Here is a 24,619-nt window from a genome sequence, read left to right on the forward strand (position 1 = left end):
AAAAAAAAAAAAAAAGCTCAGAAAAGCTGGCGTCATCTTTCTGCATTTCCTTTGCAAGAGACGTGCCCTCTGCTTCAGTTTGAGCCGGATTTGAAAACTTTCATAAAAGAGTTGAAATAAAGAAACTACTGACTCAAGGTACACTTGAAAATATGAATGCCAGATGAAGTAATAAAACATTTGAAGTCATACAGATTGATCATCATAAGAAGAGCATGCAGTAGACCTTATTCAGCCAGCTCAGCAATTCAACAACTGAATGGCGGACTTCACAGAAAGATTTTACACAACAAAAAAATTTTTTTTCTTTCTCAATGACTAAAGATGCAGTGAGACAACTTGTACCCTCTTCTTGCCAAACCATCAACCGACACTTGAGAAAAGCATTGTGACAACTGCACCAGCCTTGCAACAACCTCAAATGGAAAGTAGGCTCAGGTTTTCTGACATGAGAATTGGGTCACCTCAGAGTTTACGAGGTGCAGAGCTGAAAGCTGCAAGATCTTACCTTCTGGCTTCTTGCGCTGCCGGAGTGGTCAGCCTGAGGAAGTGGCAGACTTTAAGCACATAGGGTAACGTACTTCCTTCCTTTTCACATGTACATGTACAGCTTCAACCTGAAGGAGACTTGAAGAGCAACTGCTGCTTCCCTCGCTCTACATGACGCTGTAAATTCAATCGTGTGAAACGAAAGTGATTTGTGCACCTTGAATCTTGGCTGATAAAAGGTCATAAACAAAAGGAAACAAGTCACAAGCTCAATGTGGAAGTTTGTTTTTTATATGAAATTTTTCATGTGTGAAAAACTGCAGCAACCAATAGAAAAGGCTTGGTATACATGAAATCTATATGACTTCATATACGAGCAGTACGCGAAGATGAAAAATCAAAGACTGAATAATGATTTTGCTGATCCACACATTCAGATGCACACAGTCACGGACGGATTAATGAGCTGAGCTCAAACAGCTTCTCTTCATCTCCAACTAAACGCTGAAGTTTAGCGGCTGCCTGAAAATTCATCTTCCCAGGAAAAAGTCACCAAATGGCCGCGGAGGAACAAAATGACAACAGAGATGTAAAATCACTCCAATGAGGTTACAAAATGGAACGAAAGACACAAAACAACCAGAAAGAGTCCGAAAAAAGACAGAATAGAAACAAAATCTTAAATAATTCTCCAGATCTGAATTTTTCTTATCTGTGAAGAAGAAAAAACATCAGTAATTTCTGTTTACCACCAACACCGAGCATCAGAATAATAATAAAAAGCAGTTTACTCGAATGATCCTTAAACATTACAGCTTTCACCAGACTTGCTTTACCCCCGTGAGGTGTAAGTTACGCTCATGATCTTCAAGGACTTTTTTAGGAGATCAATTTTCTGAAGTCTTGATTGTTCAGGGTTACAGCTGCCTCACGTGATCAACAGTTATTACAGCTTCACATCTGCTGCTTCTAGAAGAAGGTACATCAGGCTGCTCTCTTATAAAAGCCTCGCCAGGGTGGATGGATCACCGTGTTGAATTTGGCAAAGATTTTATGCTGGATACCCTTTATCTGGGCTTGGGACCGGTGCTAGCTTGTGACTATGCGAATGTGTTAACCACAAGACCGCACACTACACAGTTCACATGACCTATGATATATTTAGCAGCTATTTTAGTATAAAACACCAGGGATCCTTGCTAAATGTAAACTTTGCTTTCAGTGTTCTTTGCAGTTGCTTTATGTCTCTCTGTGTTGGAGAAAGAAAAGGCTTTTACGTGTCTGAGCCCAGACTGGCTCAAACGTGTCTCATACAGTAATCCTTCCAAGCATACAGCATAGGCGCACATTTAAAAGCTGAATAATTCATTCATTTTACAAAAAATACCAATGGGTGTAAAAAGAAAAGAAACACATACAAAAAAGAAGGGCAAAACATATTCATGCTAGATGTTTTTCCAGCTGCTGCAGACAGCTCCCCTGATGTGTGGCAAGCTTCACTCAACATAAACAGTTCTTCCATCAATAAAAACTCTCTTTTCCCTTTAGTTTTATTCCAGTTTTCCAATCTGGAAATGGGAACCCGGAAATACTTTGGAATCATTTTATTAGATGTGATGGTGTCTTTAAGCTCCATTCATTATTTACTTTTTTTTTTTTTGTACACAATCAAAATCAATAAAAATTTATTTTAAAAATGTCACTTCAAATAATGGATGGAGCTTAAGAATGAGTTCAGTCTGAAATGAGGGAAGTCTATAAGTAAAGCATCTGTTAAACCCACAGTTATTGGGTTAACTGTTTGTCCATGTGGGCAGACATCTGCACACCAATATGGCTTCCTCTGCCAGTTAAAGCTTCACTCGATAAAGTCTGTGAGTTTAATAAGTGTGTAGAAATGTCTTCATCCGCAGTGTCTCTTCCACTGATAACCTGTCGTGGTAGAAGCTGAGTCCGGTAAGGAGCTCGATGTCTCGCACTCGAGCGGTGTGGAGCTTCAGCCAGTCTTCCACCCACGTCAAGTCTGTCCCATTCTGAAGAAAAGCAGAAAGTGGGGGAGGCGTATATTAAAATTATGCAGTATTAAGAAGGGTCTGACAGCAGGTTTCCACAGAGGCAGACTGAAATAGACAGTGCAGAAACATGTGGGACGAATGGTGTTACTCACAGCGCAGCTCTCTGTGTGGTCGGGCCTGTGGGGCATGATGAAGGACCTGGCCTGGAGTGGACCTGCACAGTTCAGAGGGCCAAAGGTCGAATCCCCGCAGCTGGTCAGGATCACAAAGAAATGTGTCGGGATGGGAGCCTCGTTCCTGCAGAGATGAGAGATCACACGTAATCAAAGTGCTGCAATGGAAAAATTGAATACCTCAGTTATAAAGCCTCAGGTTAAAAAATAACCATTGGGTGTATTTTAAGTCCGATTTCTCTCATTTTACATCTGAATAGATTTTGGCATAAAAAACATGGAAGGATGGGTCCATCTTACTTCATTTCAAGAGTTCAGTGTCTTGGCGGTGTAATGATGAAGGGGATATTTTTTGGCACACTTTGAGTATCAACTGACAGAAGTTCTCACTCCCAAAGCATAACATTTTACGCTAGGTGACAAATCGTTGGTATATTATGCTTTCGGCCACCCAATGCGTCCTTATATTACGAGTTCGGAAATATTAGAAATAGGAGAACCGTTTGGAATGAATCTACACATGTACGTGTATTTGACTTTAATCTAACACGATTAAGGTGGTGGTGAACGTTAGGGATAAGGTTATGATTAGGGCTGGAATACACGGCTGGAACGTGTGTTACTGCGGGAGCGTCGTTCTATTCAGTTTCATCCACAATCCGGCGCGTAGCATAGGAATGCGGAAGGTCACCTTTCGCGTTCCCATGGAACGCCTCGGGACGTGACAATTCGTCAGTATATTACGCGTTGCGCAAAACGAGCTGCAACTGAGCAATGTTTAAACACCACAGCCTACCCGAGTATTGTTGCAGACCATAGCCATACTTTATGATCACAGTGTACTATCTTCTGTTGGCTGCTTCCAGCAGATCAACTCAAACTGGTTTCCTGATCATCACCTTGAGTTCACTATACTCAAATGGCCTCCACAGTCATCAGATTTCAATGCAGTAAAGCACCTTTATGATGTGGTGGAACGGGAGATTCACATCTCTGACCTTTTTAGGTTCTGAAGGACATTTCACCTTTTATTTGAAAACTGAAGGAATCTTTCTCAAGAAGCCTTTTTGGATGAACTGGCTTCAACTCAAGTGCTCAAGACTTCTTAAGAATTGTCTGCATGTTGTATAACAAACAGTCACAAAGCAACCCACCAAACGTCATTCAACTCTCATTGTTTCCAAATCTTGATCTGAGTATAGGAGTATATGACATCACATGTTCCAGCCAGCATGAAGTATTTAAGCAAAAACCGAGAGCTATTAAAGGGGAATAGCCAAATTTAGTTCGGCTGCAATGTGTGCTATTGCGTGAGCTATGAGTAACCCTCAATGTAACCCATGGGTTTCTCAAACACTTTCTCAAGGTCTTTTGAGTTTTTGGACAATTGTGCATGTGAAGGCTGCATCAATTCTTTAATTCAAACAAAAACGATGCAATGAGTTCATTTATGCACTTAAATTAACATCACTGGGGGGTTGGGTGGAGTGAGGGTGGGGTGTATTGAACCAGTGCACTAAGCTAATGTGCAAAATGAGCGCGTCAGCCTTTAGGCACATTAGGTATAATATGCATATACTGAGACATACAGATAAAATATATTATAAAAATTCAGTAACTTAAGCATATGGCCAACACAATGCATATACATATTTTGTTATATATATAAAAAACACAACTTTTAAGAGTCTACACTGTTTCTTCATTTTCTGAAACTCTACAACTATTTCTTAGTTTGGAAGAGAAAAAACTGGAGACGTTTGAAACCCACGTTTGCTTATCAGTCACTACATGTCCTCCTCCGAAATTATCATTCTCTTTTCACAAACCCTTCTGCAGAAGAAAAAGGATACCTGATTAGTTTACCATTAAATAACAGCTCAGAGGGATTACTGACATTGTGTTCAATGCTAACAGCTAATGCACCATTACATGCAGGAGGCATTCCTGGTGTACACAAACAGTCATGCAATCTTCATTTTCAGATGCGTTCCAATGGACATATAAGCTAGGGTATTTTGTTTGGCCTTCCTTTGGACAGGAGGCAGGAAGGGCAGAGCTTGAGTTAAGCCATGTGCAAATGTTCTACCAAAACTACCAGGGATGTTTATGTAATACATTGCATTTTAACATCAAAAATTTAGTCTGGATAAAGCCTGAATGTAGTTTGTAAACCCTGGAAATTAATGTCTACAGCAGCACAGGTATTGCATCACTTTAGAATTCCCCATCAGATCTCATCTAATTGAGTGTGCTCAGCTGCCTGGACACTGATAGTCAGTTTTACACATGAACTATGTGCTGTGTTTCTTAGATTTTATCTGAGTACCGGTTTATCTTACGATGGCTTTCTGACATTTTATTTAATTATTTGTTAATACTTTTGCTGTGTGGATCCATATAAACATTAAATGTCTGGTGAATGTTCTCAGTTTGAGGACACAACAGTGAGACTCAGTTTGGTTTGGGAGAGGGAGCTGCCTCAGGCAGAAAACAGAATGACCATTTTTTAGTAGGAAGCTGGAAAATGACTAATTAGTGGTGTTGGGTGTAACTCATTCTAAAGTAGAGCACTAATCTGCAATTAATCTGTAATCAAATTACATTTTTCTGCTTTGTTTGCTTGCTTGTTCTTCATATGTCTGCATGACTGGTGAAAAAAGTAGAAAAAAACAAAACAGAAATAGGAAAAAAAGGCCAAAAACAAACCAAAGGTGTCCTTTTCCTGCACGTCAGCTACCTGAACCTGACCTAAATTGCTTGGAGGGTGAAGTAAAAATAAATAGTGGGCTCTCCAACTTCTGATTAGTGGTGATTAATTTAATTTTTATTATGCAGAAGGACAAGAACATGATGGTAAAGTGCAAACTGTGTCCAGAAGCATCCACAGTTAAATAACATAACACACTTTATGTGTGTGCCCTCATTAGAATATGGATTTGTAACACATTGCTCACATGCACCTCACTCAGGAAATACAAAAATCAAAATTGTTGTTCATGTGTGAAGATGAATATTGTACTAATGTTCTCACTATTAGAAATCCTTCTTGATTTGCTTCAGACCTGCTGTGTCTGCTAGAGGAATAAATGAAAATGTCTACATAAGCATTTTTGCAACACAGTTACTTTCTTAAGAACTAACTTCAAAACGAAACTGAAGTTGCAGTTTTCTTTGGAAATCTTTCTTCATTGGATTTACGTCAAGGCCAAATGGAGACTCTTAAAAGTGAGTCACCACTTAAGTCTTTTTTTAATAACACCTAATAAGCAGTTGTAAAGCACAATAAATGAAAAAGGCTGAATTTAATCAGACCATTAAACTGTCAACATAAAAATATGCAGCTTCTGACAACCAAATGACTGAACTGCACAGTGTAGCAACAGTAAATGTTATTTTGCTTCTGTCTTACCCTGATATCTTTTTTAATTCATCGACGTGTCCATCATAGTCTTTATCGAATATTGGCCCGCTCATGACGTTGACTCCGTTCAGCTGCTGTGAATATTTTGGGAGGAAGACGTCATGGAAATGCGTCCAAACGGCTGGGAAAATACACACAAAAAAAGCTTTAAGTGCTCCACGGTGTTGTACAGAAACATCACTTTATTTTGCTTTTTTCCCCTGCATGCAACACATGCTAAAGTAGGGTTGCCAACTCCCTGAAAAATAAATAAGGGACACCTCGTGGCCAGGGCCGGGCGACCCAGTTGTCTTCACCCTTCCCAGTGTGGTGAATTTTCTAGCTCTTTTTTTGTGTGTGAAATTCTTTTTTTAACCATTTGACTTGAAGTTGATTTAAGTAGATGCATATTCTATTCTTTGTGATATGAACACATGTGAAACAAATGATCATTTAGCCATTTATTTTTAGCTCAAAATGACAACATTAACACAGTAAAACAGGTCTCTTTCTTAAACAGAAGCCTGTCATGCTTAACTTTTGAGAATATAAGTAAATCTTTCTTTAAAAGAACTCTGTCCTGCTTAACTTAAAATAATAGAAAGCAATAGAAAGAAAAATATTCTTGTAACAGTGCACATTTAGTGCATTTAGTACAATTGGCTTCAGTTGAGGTATTATTTCAGCTTTTCTAAAGCTAATCAGCTGCTCCCGTTTGAAAACCCGCTTGTTCCCATGATTACGCATCATAACTCATCATCATTATTCACCTATGTATTACTTTTATGTATTAGTCATCAATTTGTTGTAATCATCTATCCTTGCAGTTGTTTATTACACAAAATAAGTTATATTATCACACTTCTGGCCACATAGCGCTGATATTCACTGCACATGCCCATATTAACTTTTTCCAGCCAGGTGTTTTCCTTTTCCCATTCTTCCCCTTCTCTGAGGGGAACAAACATTGCTGCTCTAATGCTGGGCTCACACTGTGCGATTTTTGGCCCATTTTGAGACGATTTTTGAGTGATCGGACCGATTTTGGCCTTCATTGTGCGTCGTGTAGTATACGTGGGGTAACGAGAAGTGATTAACACCTCATGACCAGCTCCCGATCATCAATCGCTCGTGAGTGTGTCACCGCAGCCGCTCACACTGCTCACGCGCAAACACGTAAACGTCGGTGAAAAAGATGGAACAGCACGGCTGTGCAGCGTGTGATCTGGACACAAGCGATGGAGGCACAACTTGTAGAACTTTGGAAAGCTCATCCGAGCCTTTTCCATGTGGCATCACAAAATGATCACGACCACAACAATTGTGAAAATAGCTGGATTTACACTGCTGCTCAATCACAGCTGCCTGATCAATGTTTTTCATTAGCAATTTAGCAAAGTTGATGGTGGTGGTGTGTCTGTGTGAGTGAAAGACAGAGAGAGAGAGCGACAGATTTTCTGCTATAACCTTAATTTTATGGACGCACAGTGTGAGCACTCAGGTCGCATCAGAGCATCGGGCCGTATAGTGTGAGAGTACATCGTGACCTATGAACTTCTAACCCCTGCGAGTCAATTGTGCAGTTTGAGCAGGAGCTGAATAACGTGACTGAAAAAAATCGCACAGTGTCTGCCCAGCTTTAGGTGTACTGTCATCCGAGACTTGCACCGCAGTGTCGGCGTTTGTTTCACTGTTGGCCATGCTTCTTGTTTTGGTCATCTGTTGTCTTCCGGTATTTTCTCCGTAAGCGACCTTTCCTCGACCAATGAGATGAGCGGTAATCTGAATTGTCACACTCGAATTGTCATAAGTGTGCTGTCAGCTCATTGGTCACAAAGCAGGAGAGGGGCTGGGAATTATGTTTTCAAACAAAGTGTTAATTCCATAAACATTTATAGACTACGTTTGATTCTCACTGTATTACGGGACAAAGTGCGTCCCTTATTAGCTCAATACGGGACGTGTACTTTTGTTTCTAAATACGGGACGATTCCGTTTTTTAAGGGACGGTTGGCAACCCTATGCTAAAGTGTTTCTCTGGTCTTCCTTCGTGTTTTCCTCCCTTCTCACTCATGCAAAGCCACCAGGGGGCAGCATCTCCCAGCTGATAAACATTCTGCAGCTTGTTGTCAGGATAAAACTCAGTTCTGCAATATCTTAATCACCCAGCACAATCTACAGGTTTCAACAGTTCTGGGTTGGCTAACTAACCACAGAGTGGAATTACCAGACCACCATGGAGGTACATATTCTTTCACATATGACAGATGATTTTGTAATGCTGTAAAGTACACTGAGAGCAAGTTCAGGCTTCATAATCATGTAATCCAGCCCATTTAAGTCATCTCTACATAAAGGATGAAGTATGAAAAGCAGCAAGCACTGCTCCCACTAGGTTATATCTGGGACTCTCCACCATTTGTCCTTAGAACTGAAGAAGCTTCTCGGATGAGAGGTGAAACGTCTTCAAGCAACTTAAAGAAGTCCAGACGCTTTTCTTTGCAAGCTCCTTTGACTACGATGACCTGGATGACTGAGAACCTTCAAAGACATATGAGAGCAAACCTGCACAGATCCTTGACTGAAGAACCTACATGCGCTCCTTTGTGGAGCACAGTGTGGTGAGTCACTTTACAAACATACTGACTTTCTGCTGAATCCTGCTGTAAGGGAAACACACAGCATGCAAGCAGGGAAACTAACCCTGGAACTGTTCCACTAACTAAACCTTCGATTGCGTTTTACAGAACAAGCTCAAGTAAATTAGGGCGGGGAAGTCCCACATAATTACATCAGTTAGATCTCTGGACTTGGGATGGGATAAAGTATAGCTTGCTGTCAGCTTTCAAGCAACTCAGGATAATTTGAAGCAATGGAAACTGGCAAACCGCAATACCTGCTGTCTGAAAACTTGAGTGCTTGACCCATTTAACAAAATCGAGCCTGTCTCAAAGATCCAGAGAGCTGTTAAGCCGACTCATTCAGTTGTGACAGATCTTTTAAGAAATGTTGAACTTGTGAATCACTGCTGGTCTTTTTACCGGTCTGGGTGCAGCTGGAAAGTTAGAAACAAATAAGCAACTGACTCACCTTTAAATGCAGGGAACATCGGTGCCATGTTGCTCGTGATTAGAGAGTCTGAAACATTGGCACTCAGATCTATAGAGGAAATGAGAGGTTAGGACAAACTGAATTTGCTGGGCATGGAATTTGGCTATGGATTAAAACTTAGATTACATGTTGTGAAGACTGATGCGTCTACTGTGAAACTAAAGCATAGCGATTTACTGGCTGAGAAAAACATTTACAAATTAGTGGAGTTGAATGCAGGCAGATTTAGGGCTTCTTTATTACATCTCCTGTGACTTATTTTAATTTTAATAATCGCATTGATGTGGTGTCAGAAGAATCGGAAATTGTTTTTTCTCATGCTTGGAAAGCTGGCGTAAAAGTCGGCAGGAGCTTCCAGGATCGCTGACTCAGACACATGGCAATGAAAGTTGGTATTTGGTTAATTGTAGGATTTTAGCCCTGCGACAGACTGGTGACCTGTTCAGGGTGTACCATGGCAGCTATGATAGGCTCCAGCCCACCTACAAAGTAGGCCTGGGGGAAAGGATTAGCTAGGCTGGCTAAGCGTTCGACCTTGACCTTCATTGTTAGCATTCAAGGTCAAAGTTGAGCTTGGAAAATTTCTTAAAACTTTTCAAATTTTCCACTAATATTTCTTAAAATCTCAAGGTTTCAGACAATTCTGCTCCAATCATATGGCTACAGATAATAAAATACACAATTTTGGTTTGTAATGCTGCAAAGTCATAGTTGAAAGGTCCCACCCCTCCTCGTGAAAAACAACAAAATACAAAAAACCAAGAAGCAAAAAAACAGACTGATCACTCAGCATGTAAGAAGAACATCATAAAACATCAAAGTTTTGGTATAGCCCTTGCCCTTTGGGGGGAGCTGTACCCTCTTGTGTGCTCTTGTTTGTACTGGTATTGGTTTGCCCAGATTACAACAGAGCTAAAACAGATTGTGTTTAAGACTTGTTTAAGCACTGATCAGTAAAATACTACACGTCACCTTTCTAACATCCACATTGATTCCACATTCCAAACACTTAAACACACCACGAAGGGTCATGTAGGAGCTGCAAAAGGCAATAGCACCCTGAATGGTTACCAGCCTGTTACAGTGCTAATGCAGAAAGCGAGACAACCACACACTGACAAACATACAGCCAATTTAGAACCACCAATTAGCCTAATGAGCAGGTCTTTAGACTGTAGTGGAAAACTGGAGGACCAGGAGGTCTGAACTGTGGTGAGGCGACAGTGCTAATGACTGCGTCTTACCTCCAGAAAAAGTGAAAGTTGTTCACATTAAAAAGTTGCTACATTAATTCACTCAAGAGAAATTAATTGATTAATTAATCTGCTATCACTGCTATCACTGTGCTCACTTTCTACCAGAACCAGAGGCAGATCAAAGGTTTCATGTTGGCCAGCTTTTTCTGTTAACCCTGGAAAATCTACCACAAACTTTGTGTATTCTTGTCTCTGAACATCCAAAAGACAGATACACAGAAACAGATAAATAAACATTCAATCCGCAGAGTGTCACTCAAGAGGAAGTGGATGCTTTTCTCTCACGCAGCTGTGAAGCATATGTTTGCTCTGTACGTGAAAATGTGCTCTGAAACATCTCGACCTGACTTCAACACAGGCTGAGAGGGATGAACTGTCTCCCTCAATACCACACACATGCAGGTTCACAAACACAAACACTCACTGGGGGGATGCAGCAGGCCATAGGCAAGATCAGAGTTGTCTTTGTAGCGCAGACACTGCTGGCTGTTGTTTGCTGGGATGCGTACGTCAGCACGGACACACGCCTCCAACTCTGGGCTCAGAGGTTGCACTCTGGTCTGAGAGAGAGAGTAAGAGGTAGAGAGAGCGAGGATCAGTCAGTGTTGACAGTATAAGTGGGAGTCCAGACTAAAACGCGAGTGTTGTGTAAGATGGTTTGGCTTGGTTTTTGCTCTCCATGTGTGTATAGGTCAGCAAGGGCATTGCTCTGATTCTGTGCGCACAGCTCCCAAAAAAACCCCCAAACCAATAAATCACTTCCATCCTCTGTCACAGAGGGAAAAAAAAGACACATTTGTTTCCTCTTAAATTCTTGGTAGCACCAAGGGTTATATCATTTTGGAACCAGCTATGCAAAACATTTATATAATTTCAAAGAATAGAGTGCTAAATAGAAACAATGAAAGAAAGACATTTTTGGGTATTTCCATTTCCCAGAAAAAAGAGCAGCTTTAAAATATCCATCCTCTTCCACCTTTTCAATTCAGTGTCGCAGGTGATGACACGATTCACTCTGGACAGGTTGCCAGAGAGACAGTAAACCATTGGCACTCACATCTGCATGTCTTTGGACTGTGCGAGGAAGCTGGAACACCCGGAGAGAACCCACCAAGCATGGGAGATCATGCAAACTCCACACAAACTCGGCACCTTCTTGCTGTAAGGCAACAGCGCTAACCACTGCTCCACCGTGCTGCCCCGCTTTGAATCACATACCGTTTACACCATGTCTACATAAAGATGCACTTTTGTGTTTTTAAACCGCATACAAAAAATCTGGGCAATCCCCCAAAGCGGTTTGGCCTCGCCCCAAAGACAAATCAGCACGAGTACAATGAAAAGATTTTCTATTTTCTTAAGAAGGCAGCCCATCTAAGATGTAAGAATTATTAGACATAAAACGGGCAATAAGTCAATCAAATCAAAGTGCCAAAAAGAACTAAACTGTGGAGATGTTTTAGACAGACGATGGTGTCGGGAAATTGTTAAAAGAAATCTGCAGTTTTTCACTGGTAAATTTTACAGTGGAGCCATAGTTTTACTCTTTACTGAGATTAAAGTAACACATAGTGTCAGCGCCTGTATGAACAGCTCGTGGGTTACAACATATACAATATACTTGTGGAAAAAGGGTTTTTTTTCTCCCAAGAGGCAGATGAAAGGAATTTTAAATGAGATCTTGCATTAAGCTAGAGGCCAGGGCCACAGATGTGAACTTGTGTAAGTATCTATAATAAATGAACAGCAAATTAATATTTAATTGCATGTAAAACCATTTTTTTTTTACCCTTTACTTTTTTACTATTATTCCTCTTTGTCATAAAATACTAAACATTACGACTCTGTCCAGGAAACATCTTGGATGATATCTTAGTCACATTGTCCTTTTTTTTTTATAATAGGCAAACTAGCTCAAAACTAGCTTTTCATGGAAATGCTCAGCTTTGACAAGCTGCAAACTGAAGTTCTGTGTGGGTTTACAAGTGTGATGAAGATAATAGTGCTCAGTCACAAACAATCTGCAGTATGAGGGAAAAAATACAGATGGTACAATAAGATTCTCTGTTTTACTTCTATTGTTTAGATAGAGCTTCAATGGCTACTTCCTCTCTTGCACCATGATTCAGACAGTACAGTAATAGTCTCAAGTCTCCCGGGAATGCATCACTCTGCTTGAGGTCATAATTTACACTAGAGCTCAACCACATAGTGACAAAGACAAGAGAGACTTGAACCAACATGAGCAGAGAAGATGAGTAACAGCTGCTCAGAAAAGAAATTCAGATACTAAACAGCTCTGTGCAATCTGCTGCCAAACCATAACCACAGAAGAAATATAGCCGGAACGACTCAACTCTACAGGCTATGTTTAGAGATAAAAGCTCCAGCCAGCGGACTCACCAGAGGCTGAATGGTATAGGATACCCAGAGGGGCATGAGCCGGTCTTTGCTGTATCCGCTGAGGTAGTTTAAGTGGTGCAGCAGACAAAATGTGGCACCTGATTGGATGACTCGAGGGATGCCAAAAGGTTCGTGGAGGCGACGCAAGCTGGATTTCTCACCTGAAGAGAAGATGTGTAATGTGTATCAGACAGAAGCATCTCTAAAACCACCACATGTGCAAAGAAAAGTGAAATGATTCTCACTTGAGCTCAATGCCAAGAGATTTCCGTTCATTTGTTCCACCTGAAAAGAAATTCATCTTGTTAGCATGATTGTGTTAGAAATAGCTAACACAATTTAACCACGTATTCAGTATATAAAGCTCTGATGTCAATGCATTTTTTAAAGCTCATTTTTTGTACATATCCCAGCTTCTCTAGTTTGAGAGTAGGATAGTAGTACTTCTATTACTCCATGCACTTCACTATGTGTTAATGAACTTCATCAGAAGAGACCAAGTAGTAACCACTGCCACTAACTACGAATCAAAAACCATAAATCCGGCGTACACCAGAGGCCTGTATTATTGATCATGATATGGGGCTTAGTGAAGTAAATTCAAGGCTAACTCTGGGTTTTCCAGCCAACATCTACACACCAATCAATACACTGGAAAATAGTTTGTCCATTGCTGGAAAAGTCTAGTATTAGGAGGGCTAGATACTTTTTATTTCTCTGATGACCTTCAATCCAGCTTTTTTCAATTTTTCTGCAAGCAGGTTTAAAACAATTCTATTGCTCTAAAAGGTGTTATACAGCAATATAAACCAAACACAAGACTTCATTTAGCACAGTCAAAGATGAAAGAATAGGGGTTAAACACACCAAACAACATCATATGTTAGCTTCAGAACATGCAAATGCAGTTATAGTCAGATCCCCGAGCTCTGCTGTGTTCTCTCCTGGAGAATTCTCATTTTTCGCTGTGCACACAAAGAATGATTAAGTGAAGCACCAAATATAACCACCTAAAAGTCCACAGCAATGCCACTGTGGATAGAAACTAGTCCCAAAATAAGCCTGAATGTGTGTTACATGATCTTGTGATGTAGGAGTGATGAGCTGTTCTGTTTATTTACAAAACTCTTTGAAATTATGACTCTAGCAAAAGGCCCACATGTCCCAGTTATCTACCACCACAAAGCACTCATCAGCTGAAAAAACGGAGAAGAGTCTCAAATCTAACCAATGCATATGCATGTAACTGCACGCAACTACGATCTGTAAAAAGAGAACGCCTCTAATAGTTTTATATATACAGAAAGCTCTTGTATTTTATTAATGTGCCCATAAATAAACTTGCATTTGAGACACAACCTAATGTGCACATTTGTGGAGCTTAGTTGTCATGTATAACTGTGTAATACACATTTGTGACACTCAGACAAATATGCAGTGGGTATATATGTTGCTTTAAGCTAAAACCTAATGCTAGCATTAGCAATAAAATCCTTTAAAAACATAGATGTTTGGCAGATCTTTGTATAGTTTAATGGGAGTTTACTGACAGAAAGAATATTTCATATAAAAATAAGTTCTAGACTAATTTAAATGTTGGCCAGGCACTGGTCCATAGCTGTCTAGTCAAAGAAAATTTTGTGCCCATCCATCTAGTAGGTTGACAATAATCTTAGGGTCTTTAAACCTATTAGAAAACATTCAGTGGGTCCCATAAATGGCTTTAAAAAATTAACAACATTTCACTCTAGTTGTAAATATATTTCATTCTTGACATTTGCATCCAGAGGCCAAAAATAAATCTGGTTAGCACATACCATTTCTGTGGTTTGGGATTCACAAGTGCACTGCAGGTTGTCAGAGGGGAAGAGCACATTAGAGTTACAGAGGATGTCGTGGGAGAGCTGTGCTGGGAGAACTGGATTATGGACGGGGTGCTTCAGGAGGTGGTTCAGACTACCGTGGGTCCCGTTGTTTGGAGAAGGACGAATGCCAAGAAGATCTGTTTGATAAGAGAAGAAAATGATTAATTAAATGAATGAATAGGACACATCAAATAAGACAACATGTCAGTGTATTTGAAATTAAAAGAAGAGTCATGGTTTCAAGAACAACAAATCTTTACCAAAGTTATCACACAGTACAATTATAAGAGTTCAGCGACTTATACAAATTTGCTTTGTTTCAAAGAGAGTGAGCCTTAATAGTCAGTTTATTATGTATGTTAAAAAAATACACCAGCAAAGAGTAAATCTGCCTAAATTCTACTTTTTTAAAATTGATACTGCCTGAATTAATGGAAGATGAACACACACCTATTCTATTTTGACCTAAAGAGCCACTACTGTAGCCGGCATACACCGTATGGTTGTGTGTTCAGTTTGATTCTGACTTAGAGTACTGAAATATCCGGGTTACTCTATCTTGTCTTCAGTCTGGTAGATATGGTTTCCTTTTTCTAACACTTCTTTATTTTGGAAGTAAAACACAGACCTAAAACTCAGTGCAGACGAAGCATACCTGCTTCCTCTTCTCAAGTGTGTTAACTTATCTTTTAAAAATAAGCAGCTGTTTTTAGCAATTTGATGAATTATGGGGTTAGTAAACTATGTTAGGCAAAGTAATAAAAATGAAATCAGATGACTTCTTGTAGACTTGCTGACTTGACTGTGTCTTGTGGACATGATTCATATGATGAAGCGATGGAAACTAATTATGTCACTGCAGAAATAGTTACACGTTCAGCAAATGCCCCGAGCTCAAGCCATTGCTGCTAGTGTCACATTTATCTGCTAAATACGTAGCTGCAGCATGCTTACCTTAGACAGAAAGTCAGCCTATGAGCATGTTTAGAGCTCACTGATTGAAACATTATATCTCCTGCAGTTTAAGACTATGGCATCAATTTAGAAGGTTTGTGGGGTGGACTAGTTCTCGGCTTTGATCGGTAATTCTTGTAGTCTCCTCAGCTCGCCTGGCAACCTCAAAGGGCTAACAAAACTTCAGGGTACAAGAGTAAAATAGATGTTCTCATTTAGCTCTCAGCATGAAAGTCAATGAGCGAATATGTCTAACGAAAAAGAAACGATAAAGAAAAAATATTAGGCTTCGTTGCAGGACAGGAGAAGAATGTGCAGTGAGCAGTGTGAAGGAACAATATAACTTACCACACATGAGGTTATATAATTCAATGTTCTCAAAAGTTGGCACAACTGTGCTGTGTTTAAATGCTGGACCGTAGCCAATGAAGATTGCCTGATGGAGACAAGCAAACAAACAAAAAACCAGGTAAGACTTTCATTAATTTCTCTTCAACCTGTAAAATAAACAAGTGCGTATATTGAACTATATGATCTACAGTTTGACAGTTTATCAACTTAAAACCTTTAAATTGTTTTTGTACAACAAAAAGAAATCACTGAACACTTTAATTAGATAACGCATAAATATTTGAAAGGAACTAAAACAGTAAAATGACCTTACGTAACCTCAGAAGTGAAGGGTTTCAATTCTAGGAAAGCCTTGGATGGATTCACAGATATTTGCCTGTGATCTATTTCAAGGGCAGTTTGCAACTTTCCCTAGCTGTGTGCAGGCAGGCTGGCAACCGCTTACACAAAAGTTGACTTTTCTCGACCCTTTTTTTAGATCGGTCTGCAGTCTTGTAAGCTAATTATACTGAGTCAAATTCCAGTGTAAACCACGGCCGGAAGCATAGACAAAAATACCATAAAGACTGACATTAAGGTGGCAGACAGAAACACCTTTCTCAATTAAAACAAACTCAGTCAAAAGTTGATTGTGTAGGTGGAGAGAAATCCACACAAAATGTAATTACGGTACTTAGGTCCGGGTCTAGACATACCTAATGCATATGTTTCCTTTAGATTTGTTTCACTACAAGTACAAGCCTAATTCCAAAATCTGTGAGAAAACATGCTAGGGCAGGGCCGTGTTTACCGCTGTGTAGCATCTGCTCTTCTTTTAACAACAGTTCATAAACATCTGGAAACTGAGGACACCAGCTGTTGGACTTTGGGGAGAAAAACATTGTCCATTTCTTGACTGATATAGGATTCTAGCTGCTCAACAGTCGCGATTCTTCTTTGTCGTATATTTGTCTCACGATGTGCCCAAGTTTTTTTTAACCGGTGAAGTTCTGGACTACAGGCAGATCAGTTTAGCACCGAGAGTTTTTTTTAAAGCTCATCTATTAAGACATTACATCGTGCTTTATTCTGTAATAGCTGTGGTATGTAATTCAAAACCATCTTTCTGAAATATAGAAGCCCTTCCTTGAAAAAGATGTCATGGGAATGAGAGCAGATGTTGGTCTAAAACCTGTATATAACTTTCAGGACTGATGGTGCTTTTCCAGATGTACAAGCTTTGAAGCGAGCACACATAGCAAGCTGAATGGTCCATCTTCAAAGATGACAGTGCTTTAAACCTGCCTTCTGTTCAAAAATCCGTCTATATGCATATTTAAAGCTCACTGATTAAAATAATATATCCTATTTTTTTATTTCCATAAACAAACTACAGTATAAAGATCATGTTGGACTAATTCTTAGCTGTGATCAGTATATGTAGTCACCAAAGCTCGAACATTACTTAAAAAAGAAATCCAGAACAAATCTAATATTTTTGAGCAAACAGCAGAATATAACAAGATAGTTTCTTTTTCTACAATTGCAAACTCATAGCACGACTTGATTATCCAAACATGTGTGTCAAAACATTGTAAGATATGTGTGAGGTATTATGCGATGATTAAAATGGGAAAACCCACTGTTACAAGGACATCTCTGACACAACTCTTTCTGGGTATTGTGGCAAAGTGATCGTACAAAATGATCTGACTGGTGCTGTTAACACTGATCTATCACAGACAAAACGTGTATCACACACACACACACACACACACACACACACACACACACACACACACACACACACACCTTTAAATTAAATTCCCCTGACCTGCATGTTGGTGAAGAGGTTATCAGAGCCGTGGAATCCGCCAGTGCAATACTTGATATCGCTGCGTTTACTGAGGAGAGAAAATAAAATTTATCTGAGGGAAAAAACACAGAACAAAATAAACATACTTCCCTTTTAGGTGTAACTGTATATTGTGTCTGCCAACATTTTTGGATGATTGCACAAATTACATTCAAGGAAGCATCAGCAAAAAATAAAAATAAAGATATATAATATATGTCAGCTTGTTTCTTAAAAAACAGCTCTGCTAAGCTAAAAAGGGAAACAATAAAAAACATTCTGTTTTATAAAACAATATAATAATAATAATACGAGTCAAAACATCACACCTACATATTGAGGCTGCATGTAAGCGAATATACACAAAGGTAGTCCAGAGATGTTTAGTAGAGACATGAACGTTGTAGTTACAGCTTAACATATATGCTTGTATTCTCAGACTCATCGACAGCAGAATGATCTAGATGCAGGTCAGCATGACGTGTTGCTTTACGACAGGAGGTTTACACGGCCATGAGATTTCTATGATTTAATTTTACATACAGTTTGTTGTTTAAGTTAAGTTGTTAAACCAAAATGCACAAATTACATGCCTGTAAACAAAAATGTTAACTTAATTAGGTTAGAATTTAGCACTAAACTAAGCCTTTAATAGGACTAATAAAAAGTTTTCATGCAGCCCGACCTGATGAACTAACACATTAAAAATTAAAGAGAGTATCACTAATTGTTTACTTACAGTGCTGCTTGCCAGCCTGACTTCATGTAGAGGTGACCCCTCTCTATGCGGATGTTTTTAGCGAAGTGCATTCTTTTGGGAAGGTTTTCTTTGAGGTACGGCCTCATTGGCTGGTCAACGGTCCTGCACTTCAAAATGGACACAGACAAGGGGAATCAACACACAACAGAGAGAGAATGGGACTGTTTGACTTTCCAAGCAAGCAGATAATCTTTCATTCTTCTTATGAATACAAGAGTCCGATCTGGAATATTTCGCATACCGACAAGTTCTTCACCAGGCCCTCATAGTCAACTGAAAAAAGAAACACAGTACCAAGTAAGGCATGCTAATCTCCTACAAAGTGGCACAGAGTAATGATATAAATCTGGGAACAGGGGAATTCTGGTGTTTTTAAACAGGAACTCACAGGAAGAGTAATCCTGTGGGAGGCGACTTGGTCTGATGCGAGCAGCTGGGCCTTGGATTACAGTGAAACCAGAGGTGTCTTTCTGGAAATCTGACACATATGATGCCCTTTCACATGAAGCACTCTCCATGCCTGTTGAAAAGAAGTCATTTCACTAGGTTGTCTTCAGCAGGGCAACAAATGACACAGAGAAAGGCACCAGAAGAAGTTCTTAAACAAAACCTTATAATGTTTAAGAACTGTTTAATGTTGTATAAAAGCTACAAAAGTTTGTAATTCCTCTGAAATACAAAGTTTAAAGCTTTCCTCAATAAAAGGGGAAGATTTGTGGCGTACTTTCCATTCATTTCTAGGGATTCACAGAGCTTAAGTTTGCATTGCATGCAGGACGTGACATTCAAAATGACAGTGTAACATGTGTTGGCAATGTCTTTGGGTGTGACATGAGCACTCCAGCTAATTGCTTGTTTCTTGCCTTGCCAAGCTAGGGACTACCAAATACTAAAGTTAAAATTAACATCTTCTCTTGTAAATGATATGAAGCTAAACCTTTAATGAAGAACAAAATCTGTTCATGGATTTTAGAAAATGTACTTCTTCTCTTGGAAGTAATGTCTTAGATGAGGATATCTGGGCATCGCCCTGAGCCACATCCACTCCAACACACTGATCTTGAGTGTGTAATTACAGGGCTAAACATCTGGTCTCCAGCCATCCAAAGAAACCTCTTTCTCTAATACTGAGAACATTTTACTTAGTTAACATGCACATGACTTCTTTATTCAGTTCTTCAGTGGCAGCGGTCTCCATTCTTACCGACAGCAGGTACACTAACTGACAAACTGACATCAAGACTCAAAATAATTTCACTTTGAACTGCCAACAAATTAAAACAATTTCCAAGTCTCCTTATTAGGGTGTGTAACAGTAACATTTAATGTTTTAAGGTATCCAGTTTAAGGTTTCAGAGCTCTAATGTGCCTCATTCATCTTAGAAATGAACAGGAACACCGAGGATGCTCTCAGTGATAAAATAATTAACTGGAATCAAAATGTTTGACTATTTTGTGTTTCAAATCCTAAGATTTATGATTTCTTGCAGGATTAATTGCTTGTCAAATTGCAGAAGTGTTCCATTTCTGCTATATTTCGGTCTCCATGTTATCATCATCAGCTGAGGACGTCACTAACTGGAATAAGAAGCATGTGGAATGCCCCTTTATGTGAGCGAATGGAAAGAAAGCCTGGCTATTTTGAATTCCATTTGCAATATACTGCTCAGTTCCTCAAAAATGCTCAAAATATGTCCATTTGTATTTCATCAGTATTTCCATCAGAAATTAAGCCACCTGCTAGCTTTCATAAGACAATGCTTCTTTTCTTTTAAAGTGTATTTCAGTTTAAACTGGTAATTTTCGGTCTCAGTCATCCCATGTAAACTGTATCCCAGCTGTGGAGAGTTGATATTTATCTCACCGTGGTCAGATGCGACTATTATGTTGACACAATTGTGCAGGTTTTTTGCTTTTAGGCCATCCATCAGCATGCCCAGAATCCTGTCCACCCTTTGCAAGGCTGGAACGATCTAAATGAATAACAGAAGTTCTAACAGAGTTAAAATGTTACCACGACTGGAACAACAACACTGAGAATCACTGTGCTTTTGCCATTCAAACGCCCTATCAACAATGTGCTTTAGATAAATATTTACCCAGCAAAATGAACTAACAGATTTGTTACCATAAGAGACGATCTTGACTATTTGAAGAGGTTGGACTTAATACTTTCAGTGGAATAAAATAACTATAAATAAATGAAAATAGAAAAACAGCATTACAGGTCCTTCGTTGTGCAGGCCGCAGTAAGCAGAGCTGAGTAGACCTCCCTTTCACCAACCACCACTTCCATCTCACCAGAGAGCTGCTAAAAAGGTTTTAATTCAGCTGAGAGACTCATAATCACTTCACAGCATCCTGATTTTATCCCAAGGGCCTACGTTCCAAAAACACCACACTTAAAAGGCATCAAGGAGTCATTCAGGACAGATGCCAGAATCAGGTGGTTGGTCAGCTAGCAACTTAGCGTCTCTTTAAACTGTTGAACAAGACAAGACATACAGTTCCAAAAAAAACAAAACCAAATGCAATCAGCACACTCACTAACACCCTTCTGCTCAAACAGTTTGTTATGGACAAACTCCCTTTAGTGCAGATGTCCTACCAAACAATCCATTGTTCACATCAGCGTCGAGTTCCCTCAGTTGAGGAACAGTTTTCAGTTGGTGCCCTAATCCTGAGCTTGGCCGGATTTCATGGATACAATGTGGTAAAATCTGTATATTTGTTCATCTGTATATCTGCCCGTCTGTATAGCAATATACAGCATCTGTATGCTATACAGATCATCTGTATATCTGTATACAACAGTACATTTGTCTGTAGTTCATCTGTATATTTGGTCTCTCTGTACATAGTCTGTTCATAACTATTCCACCATTTATACTACCCTTATCTGTATATATCAGTATATCCATACATTTAGTAGCCCTCTGCTTATCTGTATATAATTGCTCTTATTGCACTTACTACTCTTGCACTTAGATGCAAACTGTATTTTCTTATCCTGCATTTATACATGTGTAATGACCATAAAGTTGAATCCTAATCCTAAAATGTGTTTATCCTAGTTAAAGCAGTTAAACACATTTTTCTTCTTCATTTTGTGCTTAATTTGCCGCTCACCAGGACCAATTTACACTAGCAGGAGCATATTAACTGAAACCCCAGGCATACATTACACAACTGAGTGAACCTGTGATTGTAAGGCATGCTCAGTCAGCTGACGAACACTGTCAGCACACAAATTTTCCATACAGAGCTTTCCTCTAATGATGTTCCCTTCTTTTACCTAGTTATTCTTTTAGGTAATCAATAACCGGCTTATTAATACAGGCAAATAACTCACCTGCGTACTTTCTGGCCCATAGTAATGTCCTGTTGAATCAGGTTCATCCAGGTATAAAGTGTAGAAGTCAGGTCTAAAGACAGAAAGCCAACAGTTACGAGTGATATAGAGAGTTTCCTTATGGGAACTTACAACATCATCTTTGTTATCATAAAGATGAACATGAACCTTTCTCCCTCAGGTAAATTGAGCCAGTCAAGCAGTGTTGACACTCTCTTCTCAAATGCAACAGACCTGTGGGACAAATGTAATTTATGAAAGCATCGATACAGCACTGCATTGAGCTACATTTTACACTTCATTGGCATTGAATCAGAAGCTTGCATGGCATTGCTCTTACTTGTCATACATCTTGTAAAAACTTGGGAGGGTGCCATTGATGGCTACATCAGAGCCTGGCCAGAAGAAAGTTGCTGATTTCAGCTTCTGATAGATGGCCGTGAGCCAGACCTGACGAGAGAAGTTAGGTGAGATAGAGAAATGAAAAAATGTATGAAATTAATAGAAACGAGGAGGAGAAAAGAGTGCCATCTAGACTCTATTCTGAGTGAGTTGCAGTAGAAAATTGGATAATTAATTTTCAGTACATTGCGGCACCAGTGTTTAGTACATCAAGCTAAAAGCGTAATCCCTCACAGCCCTGTCAAGTCAGAAGGCAACCTAAGAGTAGGATTTTATTCTAAATGAATACCCATTAGATCTGCAGGTAGATGTATTAGTTATGCAGCTGTCTCCTAAACATTTGGCTGATGCACTTAGCTGTATTGGTTCAAAAGTCATTATGAAAGAATTCATTCCTATAGACTAAATTGCTTGACAGGGGTCATCCATCTCTTCTTCCCTCCTGAAAAGCCATATTGCAGCTGAATTGTGTAATTTCAAGAAGAGCACTTTGTCACACACTTGAGAAATGAGATTTAAGAGGCCTCTCATTTAAATGAAAACCACAAAGCATCTAAACAAGCACCACACGCAGCCCTCACAAGCTGTCACTTATTACGAGCTCAATCCATAATTATAATCAAGAAACTCCTTACAGGGAGAACTGATTCTCAACAATCAAACTTGCTGACTGACTTGTGTCGTTCATAGAAAGCAAATTACATTGTGATGAACACAGTATTTCTATTTCTAACACATGACTAGTGCGCTGACTTTTGCAGGACTATGAACAACACTGTCTAACTGGGATTCTCAGATGTGTGAAATAAACAGTATTCCCGAGAGCTACATTTTTGTGGCCATGTTCAACAGAACCTAAATTTCCTTAAAAGGATTTGTTATTAGCAGGTTTTACTTTTGGCCTCTATGAGCCTGAGCTTTGCTGTACTAATTTACCACCTTTCTACACAACAGATTCACTTACTGGTTCTCCTTGATACCACTGGGGGTTCAATTTCTCATCCGTTTTCAAGCTGAAGAAAGCATTTTGTTTCACATCGTACATCTTGTTGTCCACAATCCCATGAGACTCGGGATAAAGACCCTGCAGGAATAGAGATAAGATAAACCAAGTCACAATGAGCTGCTTTGATTCTGTGGCTGCAGGGATTTAAAGGTGATTACCTCTTCTCTCACCATCTTTCAACCCCAAATATTACAAGTAACCACAGCAGTTTATCTTAATTGCAGTGTCTGATTTCAACCAATAAAGGTGGAGTCAACGTTATAAGCGTCTTGCTGGAGTTGTTCTCCGTACGAATGTAAGCCATTAGGTCTCAACCATTCCTACCATCCTGTGGAAGTGTCATTTTAGAAAAAGCAGGATGTTTACACTTCTTTACAAACAGATTTAGAGTTTGAGCTTCTCTTACTCTAAATGTCTGTTCTGTCTGTAACAATTGAAAATAAAATAAAATAGATACATAATAATAATAAAGGTCAATTAAATGGACCAATATGGCAAGGCCATGATGATGCACTTGGTAAAGTAAATCTGCTAGGCATCTTTCTTGGCCTTCAGACAATAATTCTGATGGCTAAAGATCCAAATGGGACAGGCAACCCTCCCCCCCCCCCCCCCCCCCCCAAAACAAACAAGCAAACAAACAAAAAAAAATTTATGTTTTGCTACTTTATTCTCAGTCACATCTGCTAGCAACCAAACTAAACAGAGAGGGGGTGTCACTGACCGGTGTCCAGGCTTCTGTGAGTGGGGCCCTAAGTACTTGGCTTCAAGCACAACTGAAAAAAGTTTAATAACAATAACTACTTAGTCACGGTTTCCGCGTTCACAAACAAGTATAATCCTGGAATAAGTCTATTAACTAAACCAGTTATTTTTATAGCTTTCTTTCCTAACTTTAAAGTGGACATGAAACACTTCATTTATAAAGGCTAATTTACATCATTATCAATTTACATCATCATCTCAAAAACTGACACAGATGTAAAACTGTCTGTGAAGCAAGATTTAAGAAATCCTATTTTTAAGACATGTTTATAATCTTTCAGTACAGAGCGTAACGTCACCGGATTGGTTGGTTTCTTGTAGTCAATAGACTTACATTAGTTTATGTTAGCTAACTAGTTACAGAACCGATAACTCAATGGAAAGCAAGGTGACTAAAACTAAAAATCTGTTTCAAGTGATCACTTTTGTGCTGCCTCTGACTGCAACAAAGAGTTTTATGTTAAAACTAAATTTATACTT

The 24,619-nt window shown here is 39.3% G+C and overlaps 1 protein-coding gene across 1 annotated transcript in view; it reads right to left on the reverse strand.

Annotated features, from left to right (window-relative positions):
• Positions 1–764: 764 nt before the first annotated feature.
• The window catches only part of enpp1 (ectonucleotide pyrophosphatase/phosphodiesterase 1), a 35,869-nt gene continuing 12,014 nt past the window's right edge, over positions 765–24,619 (reverse strand). The window contains exons 6-23 of the mRNA XM_086264518.1: positions 23,333–23,452; positions 22,307–22,416; positions 22,135–22,200; positions 21,967–22,039; positions 20,479–20,587; positions 19,003–19,134; positions 18,856–18,887; positions 18,594–18,721; positions 17,834–17,903; positions 16,018–16,105; positions 14,668–14,852; positions 13,096–13,135; positions 12,851–13,011; positions 10,872–11,007; positions 9,171–9,239; positions 6,090–6,222; positions 2,657–2,801; positions 765–2,522 (exon numbers count right to left, since the gene is read on the reverse strand). Coding sequence (XP_086120644.1) covers positions 2,370–2,522; positions 2,657–2,801; positions 6,090–6,222; positions 9,171–9,239; positions 10,872–11,007; positions 12,851–13,011; positions 13,096–13,135; positions 14,668–14,852; positions 16,018–16,105; positions 17,834–17,903; positions 18,594–18,721; positions 18,856–18,887; positions 19,003–19,134; positions 20,479–20,587; positions 21,967–22,039; positions 22,135–22,200; positions 22,307–22,416; positions 23,333–23,452 — 1,950 coding nt within the window. The 3' untranslated portion in view covers positions 765–2,369. The remainder of the gene's footprint in view (positions 2,523–2,656; positions 2,802–6,089; positions 6,223–9,170; positions 9,240–10,871; positions 11,008–12,850; positions 13,012–13,095; positions 13,136–14,667; positions 14,853–16,017; positions 16,106–17,833; positions 17,904–18,593; positions 18,722–18,855; positions 18,888–19,002; positions 19,135–20,478; positions 20,588–21,966; positions 22,040–22,134; positions 22,201–22,306; positions 22,417–23,332; positions 23,453–24,619) is intronic.

Source organism: Aulonocara sp. 'chitande type north' Nkhata Bay, linkage group LG15, assembly GCF_057382095.1.
Source record: "Aulonocara sp. 'chitande type north' Nkhata Bay isolate Kocher_YH1m ecotype deep benthic linkage group LG15, A_spYH_male_GT1.1, whole genome shotgun sequence".
Lineage (NCBI taxonomy): Eukaryota > Metazoa > Chordata > Actinopteri > Cichliformes > Cichlidae > Aulonocara > Aulonocara sp. 'chitande type north' Nkhata Bay.